We start from the raw sequence: 12,199 nt of genomic DNA, 5'->3' as shown, positions 1-12,199 counted from the left end.
AAGGCCATAGTGTCAAATCAGAGAAGGTGATCCAGTGAGACGTGAGAGCACTTGGTAAAATAAAAGCATGTTATTATTCATATTAGCGAACCGATATATTATCTGATATATCCTGTCCCCTTCAGAGCCCATAGTCACAGGCCTCGAGGTTGTTCTGCAAATAGAGATCTAAGAAACCTCGAAAGGCTTTTGGATCAATGAAGAGGGATGATACTGCAGGATCTTTCATCATGGCTTCCATCCAGAGCTTAAGATTTGGAGTGTGGTTTACATACCTGTGGGAGATGGAAAGAATGAAGGTGTGAGCAAGGCTAAGTAGGAAGGCATTGCAAATTCTCCTATATATCATTATTACCACTCTGCAGTTTCATATTGGTTTCCTCTAACTTTTAAAAATAGTTCTTTAAAAATACTTATTTAAGATGCATGTAATCATTGAATATGAGATTTGGAAGATATTGTAGAGGTCCTTGTTTTGTGAAGAGGAATCTAAGACTAGAGTGAAGTGACTTGCTCAGTTAGCATGAGAACTTGTCCAAACGGAGGCTGATAGTTTTTTAAAATGAGAACATGAAAGACAACCAAGAATGTTATATATTTGTTATTCTATGGTCAGATTGTGACTAAAAGTAACCCTGAATAGCTCTAAGCTCGAAGAATTGGCAGTAAGCCAAGGTCGCTGCCAAACTCTGAAACACTGAGTTTGGAAAATAGTGTGGGACTCTTGATGGTAAATGGGAGGTAGCATTGGTCATACAATCCTTCCTGAAATCCTTATGAAAATGCACATCCTTATGGATTTTTAACCAGGAGGGAAGGAGTAATTACTTTTAAAACATTTTACTACATGTCACAGAACTCCCCCCACTACCGGCCCCAAGGATGAAAAATGGTGAGTGTAGGTATAGGACATGCCCTGGCACGTCCAAGTCTCCTTCTGTGTGCTTGCTCCCATTCATGCCAGTTGAGTGAGATATGTTAATTTTTGTTCATAAAAAAAGGTTAGTATATACTATTTCAGTTATCATTATCCTAAATTAAGCACAAAATATTCAAATATCTTACTCATTTAACTCCAGGGCTACCAGCCATTCAAACCAGGGCCAGATGAGGTAATCAATCATAGAAAGAGAACTGCCACCAAAGAAGGTTGTCTTCTTATTAGTCAGAACCTGAACATTAAACAGCATAAGAGTACTTGTTATTTGTGCATCTGGTAAGATTCATCAAAAGAAATGATGAAGGCAAGAGTTAAGAAAGTGAGAGCAGCAGGTTTAACACTGACATATTCAAGTTGGCTTTTTGTCTGATTAGTTTAAGCTTTAGAATCTCTTGGTTTGGGATGAAGCAAAACGGTCAATAAAATAAACTGGAAAATGGAGAAAAATAAAACAAGCTACAGAGTGCATGATCTTTGTAATAGATATATCCAACAAAGGACTGGTATTCAGAATATAGAAAGAACTCCTGGGAATCAAAAAGAAAAAAGGCAGAAAACCCATCAGAAAACTGGGCAAGACTTGGACTTCACAAAAGAGGAGGTCAAAATGGCCAATAACCATTGGAAAAGGTGCTCAACTACATTAGTCATCAGGGAAATGCAAATTAAAACCAAAATGTCATACCACTTCACATCCATCAGAATGGCTAAAATGAACAAGACAAACTTAGTAAGGGTGTGGATCTACTGCTGATAGGAATGTATCAATAATTTGGTACAACCATGTTTTAACAGTATCTACTAAAGCTGAGTTCATGCATACTGTATAACCCAGTAATTATATTCCTTGGAAATGTGAACATATGTTCACCAAAAGATAGGTATAAGAATGTTCACTGAAGCACTATTTGTTACATCCCCAAAGTGGAAATGTTTACTGTCTATCAGGACTAAAATGGATAAATTGTACAGGAGTCATACATTGGAATACTATACAAAGAATAGTAATGAACTACACACAGTATAGATGAACCTCAGAAACCTGATATTGTATGAAAGAAGCCAGACCCCAAAGAGTGCATGTTATATGATTCCATTTGTATAAAGTACAAAAACCATCCAAAGCTAATATTCTGTTTCTAGATATGGATGCTAGTATCATGGCTGTGTTCACTTTGTAAAAATTCACCAAGCTGTACTCTTATGCTTTGGGTAAATCTCTGCATATAATACTTCAATAAAAAATTCACTTAAAATATATTGGAAATAACTAGATTAACTGCTAAACAGATGCCAAATAAAATTATTTGAAAACCAAACACAAATACTATGATTCTGAAATTTAAGAAGGTGAATTGGTATGGTTTTGCGAACAGAAGAACTGAGAATATCATCGGGCTAATCAACACCAAACCATTTTATAAAACATCCATAGTTTTTCTTAGGGCCCTTGTAACATTCTGCATTGAAGATAGATCATTTATACCTACCTGAGTATTTGTCTTTGGTCTACCACCAAACTAATCATCTGAGCAGTATGGACCGCATCTCACCTTCTACCTCTCATGCTGTCCAGCAGAGTGCCTTGCAATTATTAGGCACTCAGAATTGTACAATGAATCACTATTGTTTGCGGTTGTCCTTAAACTGTAGCGCCTGGTAACATTATGCATAAATAAAATAAGTATGATAGTTTCACTCAGAAGGAAATGCCCTCTCAGCAGCCTGAAACATGGAAATGGTACCACTCACTGTAAAGTGTGAGTCCTTAACCTGGAGTTCTGTGAACTCAGATGGGAAGAAAATTATATGTCCCCCAACTAACCCCAAATTTAGCAGGTAGTATGTGGATGTTCTACTGCTCCAGGGTCTGGTACCTTCAACCTTCACCTTGTTCAAGAGTCAACTGCAGTTGTATGTAGAGATTACTTGAAATCAGGAAACATGATTATTTTCATGTCCCTATATGTGAAAACTGATTCCCTGGCGGTCCAGTGGTTAAGACTCTGCCTTCCAGTGCAGGAGGTGTGGGTTCAATCCCTGGTCAGGGAACTTAAGCTCCCCCACGGCATGTGGTGTGGCCAAAAATAAAACAAAAACAAAAAAAAACCTGATTCAAGAAAGAATATAAAAATCCTGAAAATCAATTAACATTAAGGAAACTGTACTATTAAACTCCACCCCCATAAAAGACACCAGACTCAAATGTTTTAAAGAAATAGCCAAACCCTATCAAATGGTTTCAGGTCTTAGAAATCCAGAAAAAGTAAGCCAACGCATTTTATGAGGTTACAGTAGCCCTGATATAAAAACCAAATAAAGATACGATAACAAAATAATCTTCTTTACGAACAAATATGCAAAAATCATTTAAATATCAACTAATTCTAAAGTATATATGAAAATCCACTGAAAACAAGTAGGTTTTACACAGTAATACTGGCATGGTTCAATACCAGAAAAATCTGTCAGTGCCACCATATATATTCACCAGATTAAAGGGAAAAAGTTCAATGAACATTTCAGTAGATCTAATAGATGCAAACAAAACACTAAAAATCCAATACTCATTCATGACTTTTTTTAAAATTAGAAAACTAGTAATAGAACTTTCTTAATAAAAAAAAAGGTTTCTGAAAAAATCTCCAGCAAAGTTCATATTTAACGATAAAAGGTTAGGATGGATTCCCATACAAGACAGGACTGTATCTTCTCTCAGGAAAAACCTAAGGTTGAGTGTGAATGGAGGATGATGATTCCATATACAGGTCCAAATGGCAGCTCTTCCGCAAAGCAGGTAAAAACACATCTGGGCTTCCCCAGATGTCTGTCTGACTAATGGCAAACTCTTGTGGGAAATGTTTATTATATAATAAACATTTTAATATAATTTTATTTAAGTTTTTATGCAAGTAATTTTATTTCTTTTCTTTCTTTTTTTTTGCGGTACGTGGGCCTCCCACTGCTGTGGCCTCTCCTGTTGCAGAACACAGGCTCCGGACGCGCAGGCTCAGCGGCCATGGCTCACGGGCCTAGCCGCTCCGTGGCATGTGGGATCTTCCCGGACCGGGGCACGAACCCGTGTCCCCTGCATCGGCAGGTGGACTCTCAACCACTGCGCCACCAGGGAAGCCCGATTTTATTTCTTTTTATATAAGTTTATGTAAGTTTATTATATAATACTAAGTGGGAAAAAGAACACAATGACTTATACTCTGATTATAGTTATGTTAACTTTTTAATATATGTTCAAGGACTGGGCTTCCCTGGTGGTGAAGTGGTTAAGAATCCACCTGCCAATGCAGTGGACACGGGTTCAAGCCCTGGTCCGGGAAGGGAAGATCCCACATGTCATGGAGCAACTAAGTCCGTGCGCCACAACTACTGAGCCTGCGCTCTACAGCCCACGAGCCACAACTACTGAGCCCGCGTGCCTAGAGCCCGTGCTCTGCAACAAGAGAAACCACTGCAATGAGAAGCCCGCACACCGCAATGAAGAGTAGCCCCTGCTCGCTGCAACTAGAGAAAGCCCGTGCACAGCGGCAGAGACCTGACTCAGCCAAAAATAAATAAATTTATATATATAAAAAATATATATGTTCAAGGACCGAAAACAAGCATGGAAAAATAACAGGTGAAAAACTGGAAATGTGGGTGAAATTTTTCCGGATATTTTCATGTCAGTGCGATAAAATGTTTTAAAAGCAAGCCCATGACAAACCATTTTTAGGTGTTTTGGTTTGTATCTTAAACACAACAGCTTACAGCTGCTATCTGTTGTAAACTAAAATTTCCTATTTGGTATTCTTGCTAATTAAAGTGATTTTGGAAATGGGAGTATGAAGAAAAGAATAGAAGGTGACAGCACATACAATGTATCACTTCAATAAAAATCAAGGAGAAGGGATTAATTACCTCCTCTAGCTTGCTGAATTCTTTATGCAATTCTTCTTTCAGGCCAGAGCAGTCTTCCTTATTTTGCCTTCTAAGAAGGCTTAATAACAAAGGTGGTACCTAGACAGAGAGTAATTTCTTAGTTTATCAGTGTGATGCTAACTATACCAGCCCCCTCATATAAAAGCTCCATAGAACCCTCATAGACCCAGTGTCAGGATGTTCTAGAAACTTCAAAAGTACACCAATTCCTTTGCTCACAGAGGTCGGGTACTGATCTTAAAAACAGTTTTGTGGCCTTAGATGCTGTACTGGTCAGGATTTTATAAGCTGCAAATAAGAGAAGCCGATTGGTGAGCTTGGGTCAAAAATGTCCTTAAAGGACATTGAGTGGCTCACAGAATTGTTGAGAAGCTGAACAAACAGGTCTGGAACATTTCAGAATCATGCTGGGAACTCACCTGATGGGAGGCACCCACTGCCACCAGTGAACCGAGCACTAGATGCTACAGTCTGTGCCGCTGCCAGAAGTTGGACTCTGAGGTAACCAATGCCACTCTGGAATTCAACCTGGCAACCACCGCAGCTCCTGAAAGCCAGGAGCTCTGCCACCAGCCACCCTCATCAGTAGAACCAGTGCCCCACACCAAGCCTGTTTCCCCACATGGCTCATTTCTGAATTGAACCCTAACATGTGTGTGTCTGAGAGGAAGAGTCTAGGTCCAGACCTTGGCCCCAGCTGCAAAGGGAGCTGGGAAGGGGATTTTCCTGATTTCTATCTTGGGGAGGGCATGAGAAGACAGTTCAAAGTGGTTGATGACCTGAAGACTTGACAGGTGTCCTGTCAGATGCTTTGATGCTTGTGGTGGAAGTGTTTGTGTTTTAATGCTCGGTCTTTGGTATTGTCTCACTGCAAGAGACAAAAGTCCACTCGTTCAGTGGAAGTAAAAAGGCACTTTTAAAAATACAGGAGAATGTCCTGGAAGCCCATCCATCCCAGGGTACAGCTTGCCGTCATTGGAACCGAAGGTGTGCAGGCAGCCCTTCCTTCCACGTTTCCATCTGGGCCTGCCTGGTCTTTCATCTCTGCTTCTCCTTAAATGTCTGCTCCTTGTTATTTTCCAAATGTCAAATCCCTTTGCAATGCTCTTAATTTCTGATTCCTTAAAAATTCTTTTTTTGTGTGACTTTGATTTGTCGTCTCCAATGATATATACATACACCTCTAAAACCTCAACGTTTATTGTCTTAGTCTCTGTGTCTCATTTCCAAGTTCCCAGGAGAGAAGATGATTTGGCTGTGAATGCAGGTGGGGGCATTTCTGGTTTGCTGAACTGGGGCCAGGAGGGTGGTGTCATAATAGTGCTTAAGGCCACCTCTTCCCTGAGTGTGAGGGAAGTAATGGTGGGCATCTCCAGCTGTTAGCTCATTTTCTTTCTGGACAGTACAATGAATCTCGTTACTATTTTTAAAAATTCTCCAGCATCTTTCTTATAAATGCCATATTCCCTGTCCATCATCTTTGATGGCAACCGTCTCTAGTATTCTTTCACTCTCGTTCTGCTAAGCCAGACAACTCCCTCTTCGTTCCCCATTGACTTCCCTTTGCAATGTCTCCTTTAAGAAAATATTCTCCCTACAAGTCTCACCTTCTGGATATTTCTCTAACCATTCCTTTCCCTAGAGATACGATGTTTCTTACTGTGCTGAGATATATCCTGACAAAAGTAACAGAATTATATAACCTGACCATGCTATTCGCATTGTCTACTGTTGGTCATTTCTGTGTTAATACTAATTGTTTGAACTCACCCAAATGTTTGATTTAACTTTGATGCTAATTAAGACACAGACAGTTCTCCTATAGGAATGCCATTTACTTAGTCCACAAGGAGCTATTGCCAACACACAGAAGATGCTCACAACTAGACAATGTGGCTAGAACAACAAGAGCTAACATTGAGTATCTACCATCTGTTGGACTCCAGGTGTTTTATATTAACTGATTTTTATCAATGGGATGGGATCAATTACTATACTCATTTTACACATGAGCTGAGGCACAGAGGTAAACTAATAAGCAACTAGCTCACCGTCACATAACTAGGAAGGGCTGGTCGCAAGCCTAGGCAGTGGGCCAACAGTGATGGAGACACGGCCCTCACCCTCAAGGAGCTCACAGCCCTGGTACAACACACAGGCAAGAAGGTGGCAGTCCCCACAGGGGAAAGTTAGCACACGTGGGCACACAGAGCTGGGCACTAACCCAGCCCGGACAAGCTTCTAGAAGACAAAGGTATCTGAGCAAAGGCTGTTGTCCCTTGGTTCCTTGAAGGATTGGTTCCAGGGCCCCCAGCAGATACCAAAATCCACTGATACACAAAAAATACACAAAAAAATACACAAAAAAATACACAAAAAAATAAAACGGCATAGTATAGTGGGCCCTCAGCATCCTCACGTTCTGCACATACAGGAGCGCAGACTGTACAGGAAAGAGGACTTGGAGACAACCAGGCAAAGTGAGAAGGGGGAAGAGTCTTCCAGCAAGAGTTGAGAAGAAGGTGGCAAGTTTGGGAAAAATAAAAACATTCAGCATGACAGGAATATAAAGTGTTAGGAGAAGAGTGGAGAGGTGTAACTTTGGGAAGTAAACAGGATCTGGACCATGAAAGGGCTCGTAGGACATGTCCAAGCGGACAAGAGCATAATTCTGTTTGTCTTCCCCACCCAAATCACTGAACCATCAGTGACAGCAGTGATTTAGCTTAAAAAACAAAGGTGTTATATAGGAGCTGAAATTTCTTGAACACACACCTTAGAAAACAACTCAAAGACCATCTTTTGGCAAGCTTTCTCATAGGGGTCATCTGGCAACAGCTTCTTTCCTGGATATGCTTCATCCAGGTACTCACAAGTGATGGCAGATTCGTAGATCACTTGACCCTGACTGTTTTCCAGAACTGGCACCAGGCCGAAGGGATTCTTCTTGAAGAACCACTCAGGCTTATTTTTTAGGTTGATGTTAATGACTTCATGCCTGAAAAACACATAGAAGACAATGAAGAGAGTAACATTTTTCTTGTACTCCTGAATAAAGCCTCATTGGTCTTATCATCCACTTAGCTGGTCAGACCCGAAATTTCAGAGTCAGCTTGGCCTTGATTCCTTCCCCCTGCCACCTCTTCCTCAAATCAAATGGATCAGCAAGACCTGTCAGCTAGACCTTCAAATCACGTTCTGGATTCATCCACTTCTCAGCTGTAACACTGCCACCTCATCTAAGAGGTCATCTGCCACCTGGACCTCTACAATAGTCCCACCAGCCCCTCTGCTTCCACTGTAACCTCCCTACGGTCCATTCTCCACACACAAAAGTAAATTGGATGAGGCCACCCTCCTGCTTACTTACAACCCCTCGCTTGCTCCTCATTGCAATGAGGATAAACTCTATACCCCTTGATGTGACCCCTGCTTACCTGTCACATCTGCTTCCTATGACTTTTCCTTTGGTCATTATGGTCTGGCCACACTGGCCTTTTTTTTTTTGCGGTACGTGGGCCTCTCACTGCTGTGGCCTCTCCCGTTGCGGAGCGCAGGTTCCGGACGCTCAGGCTCAGCGGCCATGGCTCATGGGCCTAGCCACTCCGCGGCACGCGGGATTTTCCCAGGCCGGGGCACGAACCCGTGTCCCCTGCATCGGCAGGCGGACTCTCAACCACTGCGCCACCAGGGAAACCCCACACCGGCCTTTTTTATATTTCTTGAATTACTTTCTTCATTGTACTGATAATATGTAACTGAAATTACTTTGCTTACTTAATTACGTTTGTTATGTCGCCTCCCTAGAATGTAAGCTCCAGGAAAGCAGGGATCTTGTGTGTCTTGGTCATATTCATAAACCAACATGTAAATCAGCAAAGTTATAAGTAGATTTAAATGCTATGAAGAAATATAAACATTTTCAGATAGGTACTCAGTACACATTTGTTGAATAAATAAGTGGAAATGCTTCAAGATTGTCAATTAGATACTCCATTTGGGACTAAGAAGTATCTTAATTGTAAAAATATATGAGCCAACTAATTGAGTTTCTCCACACCCCACCACTCCATTGTATGAGAATCAACATGATAAAATTCAATTCCTTTTGCTAATTTTAATAGAAAGTTCCTCACTTTTTTCAAGAATATTAGGGAACCCAAAAAATCCATCCACGAAATAAACTTTCCAATTAAATCTCCATGCCTTGATACTTTTTAAAAATGTTGCATGGGTAAATCACACTAAGTGTGAAAAACAGGTGAAGTCCAGGCTATATTAAGATTGTTTTTAGAACTAACTTGTATCTTGCCTAAGAGATTTTAGGGGAAATAAGAGAAAAGAAAGTTTCATATAATTGTTAAAGCCAGGTCCATATCATTGTCAAAACTGGATGAGTGTTCAATAGAACAGATTAGCTACTGAAAAATAATATACCCAGCACCTTTTGTTTCCTATTTCCTCATCCACCTCAGCAGCTAGCTACAACAGCATTATCTTGAGGATTTAAATATGCAATCCCTCCCCCCATGGAAACAAAGGAACAGCCAGATTGAACACTGGTATCTGTGTGTATGTACGAAAAGGTTCATGCGCTGTCAGATTACCGGACACTTCAGATACAAGCCACTGCAAGAAAAATGACGTTCCCTGCTAAGGAATTATCAACATTTCTGAAATTTTATAGTATGAAAAGAAAAGGTAAATCCTGGGCTTTTGTCATAAAGAAAGTTCTCAGAACACACATGCATTTTGCTAACCTGGCATGGTGAGCCAACAAGGCAACATATCTGCTGCAACAAGTTGGAAGATGCACCTTTTACAGAAAACCATGCTTTAGTAAATTCTATCATGTGGTAAAATCTAGTACCTCTCTAATCAAAGCCTTCTGGGACTCAAAACTGATCCATAAACATAGCAGACTTCTGTTGTTCGCACCGCCTGGCAGCTGTTACACCCTTCACCCTCCATACACACACTTTTATGTAAAATCACTGCAATTTTCCTTTGGGAAACTGTCCCAATAAGATATGGTTGTTTTCAACCCAGAGTTCCAGAAGGGCACTAACCCAGGACTTTGTGGCCCCAGATCCAGCTGTCTCTTGCAGACTTTTCAATTGTATGAGCACAAGATATGTCCTTTTTCAATCCAACTGAAATGGGTATCTCTTAAATGCAATAAAAGAATCCTGACTAATACAGTAAACATTACAAGAGTTGGATAAAATAATGTTTTGATAAATGTTACTGTTGAATATTTTGCTATGTGTTCACAATCTGTTTCATCCAAAATAAGATGCAAATCCTACTGAAGTGATGACTAATCAAAGATAATTTGTTTTTCTTCTTTAGAATATATCTTATTTTTTTAGAGAAAAGAATTTCTGCTTAATTCTCCCCCAAGAAGACTAAAATTAGTTTACAAATTCTAAGCACATACATGGAAAATTTCTTTGTCATGGGGGCTTTGTTTTAAACTTCTACACTACAGGTATCTAATGTCTGTTCAACAGATTCCAAAGGTCATTGGAAGGGAGGCAGTTCAATGGCTATTCAGCTCAGGGAAAAGCCAATGACTTGCATATTTCCTGTGGATAACCCATATGTCAATCACCTTAATAGTTTCAGTGAGGCTTCCCAAAAGTCTGAATTTTTAGACATAAACACTTTATTTCACTCAACCAACAACCCAATCTATAGGAATATTCACAGTACAGTTAACTCAGCACTCTGTCCAGCGGAGGGTCAAGGTCTGGACTCTTCAAGGGGGCAAATTACCGACTATTCAGGGAGGGACTATAGTCTCAGAATAACAGCAAACAATATAAACAGCACATGAAAGAAGCGGGGTGATAGAGAAGGAAGTACAGCAGAAATCAGGGGTCTGCCAGAGCTAAAAGAGCTGCCTGTGATTACCATTCGAGGGATCTCTGCATGCCACTAACTTTACTGGAGCCTCAGCTTTTCTGATCCATAAAATGGTTAATCTAAACGGGGTGTCCTAGACTGGTGGTGTCTGTGGCATTCCTCCCGCTCCCCGAGGATAGGGTTCATAACTTTCTCTGTCCCCCCCCCCCCAAAAAAAAAGGCTGATGAGACCCTATCGAAGATTTCCGCCCGCTCTTCCCGCAGCTGTTGGTTCCTGGCTGGCTCCGGGAGCGGCCCGCGCCTTGATCCTCACCCAATTCCCTTGGCCTTCAGGACCAGGAGCGTCCTCTTGGCGAACGGGCAGAACCTCATGCTGTAGACGCGAATCAGGCCCTCGGGGACCTGCCCCGGGGGCGCGCTTCCTGCGGGAAGAAGCGGAGTCGGTTACAGCCCCGACAGCAGCGGGGACTCTCAGCCTCCCGCCGCCCCCCCGGGCCTGGCCAGTTTCCCGCGGGTGGAAGACCTCCTGCGTGGCTCCGCTCCGGAGCAGCCCAGCCCCCAGGCCCTGGCCCCGACACGCGTCTGAGGGTCGCCGCGAATCGCGGCAGGCAGGCCTCACCCTTCCCCAGGCTCCTGGCTGACCCTCCGGACATCTCGGCGCAGCACAGGCCCGGCTCGCGCCGGGTCTTGCAGGCGATTACGAAAGTCGGTGGCCCCGCCTTTCCTCCTTCCCTCCCTCCCTCCCTCTCTCCCTCCCTCCCCGTCTCTCCCAGAAGTGCCAGCAACCGGCGCGCAGAAGGCCTCCTGGGCGATCCGACCCCGCGCCCAGGCTGGCTTCCCCACTCTCCGCGAGAAGGAACGCGCCGCCGCAGCCTCCCGCGTGCCTTGTGGGAGATGGCAGCCAGACGCCCACCCCGTAAGCCCCGACCTTCCCGGTTTGCTGGGGCAAAGCTTAAAACACCGCAGATGGCGGTCGCACCAAAGTTCAGCCTGCTGGCCAAGAGGTGCTCCCATGACGAGCCAGCCCAGCCGTACAGCGTTGGGGCACTGGGAGCAGGCTTGGTGGCCCTAAGTCACCCAGAGATAATGAGGGCGTGGAGGGCTCCCCGCGGTGCCAGAGGGGGACCCTGGCCCGGCTCAGCATCTCGAGCGAGTGCGGAAGTGCGGCGGCCCTCAGATCCTCACCGCCCCCCAGTGGCCCGGGCGCAGAAGAGGGGGAGCACCAGTCGCCCTCCCCCACCCCGTCCCTGTGTGTGGCTTTGTTCGTTTTTTTTTGTTTTTGTTTTTTCTTTTACGTGTGGGTTTTTTCTTGGAGCTGTTTCATAGGAATTCGTGTAATAAAGACTTGGTGTTCTCTTGGTGCAATGGAAAAAAAAAATGCACAAATGAAGCTCAAAATCCTCAGAGCCTTTCCCTGACCTCAACGGATGGTGGTCTCCAGTCACTGTCTCTACT

General features: G+C 42.9%; 1 protein-coding gene across 2 annotated transcripts; it reads right to left on the bottom strand.

Moving 5' to 3' along the window:
* Positions 1 to 55: 55 nt before the first annotated feature.
* GSTO1 (glutathione S-transferase omega 1) lies at positions 56 to 11,890 on the bottom strand. 2 transcript variants are annotated; one of them, XM_060125973.1, is made up of 6 exons: positions 11,658 to 11,890; positions 11,058 to 11,166; positions 7,652 to 7,874; positions 4,856 to 4,954; positions 1,066 to 1,172; positions 56 to 275 (listed from the first exon to the last, which is right to left on the bottom strand). In XM_060125973.1, exons 2-6 carry the CDS (start codon positions 11,114 to 11,116, stop codon positions 122 to 124), a joined length of 642 nt encoding a protein of 213 aa, XP_059981956.1. In that variant the 5' UTR covers positions 11,117 to 11,166; positions 11,658 to 11,890; the 3' UTR covers positions 56 to 121. The 2 variants fall into 2 exon arrangements, with proteins under 2 accessions (XP_059981956.1, XP_059981957.1); XM_060125974.1 differs by lacking the exon at positions 11,658 to 11,890 and adding an exon at positions 11,364 to 11,481.
* Positions 11,891 to 12,199: the final 309 nt, after the last annotated feature.

The sequence above is a fragment of the Lagenorhynchus albirostris genome, chromosome 16 (genome assembly GCF_949774975.1).
Source record: "Lagenorhynchus albirostris chromosome 16, mLagAlb1.1, whole genome shotgun sequence".
Classification (NCBI taxonomy): Eukaryota; Metazoa; Chordata; class Mammalia; order Artiodactyla; family Delphinidae; genus Lagenorhynchus; species Lagenorhynchus albirostris.
Note: the sequence above shows the minus strand (reverse complement) of the source record. Positions and strands in the feature narration are given on the sequence as shown.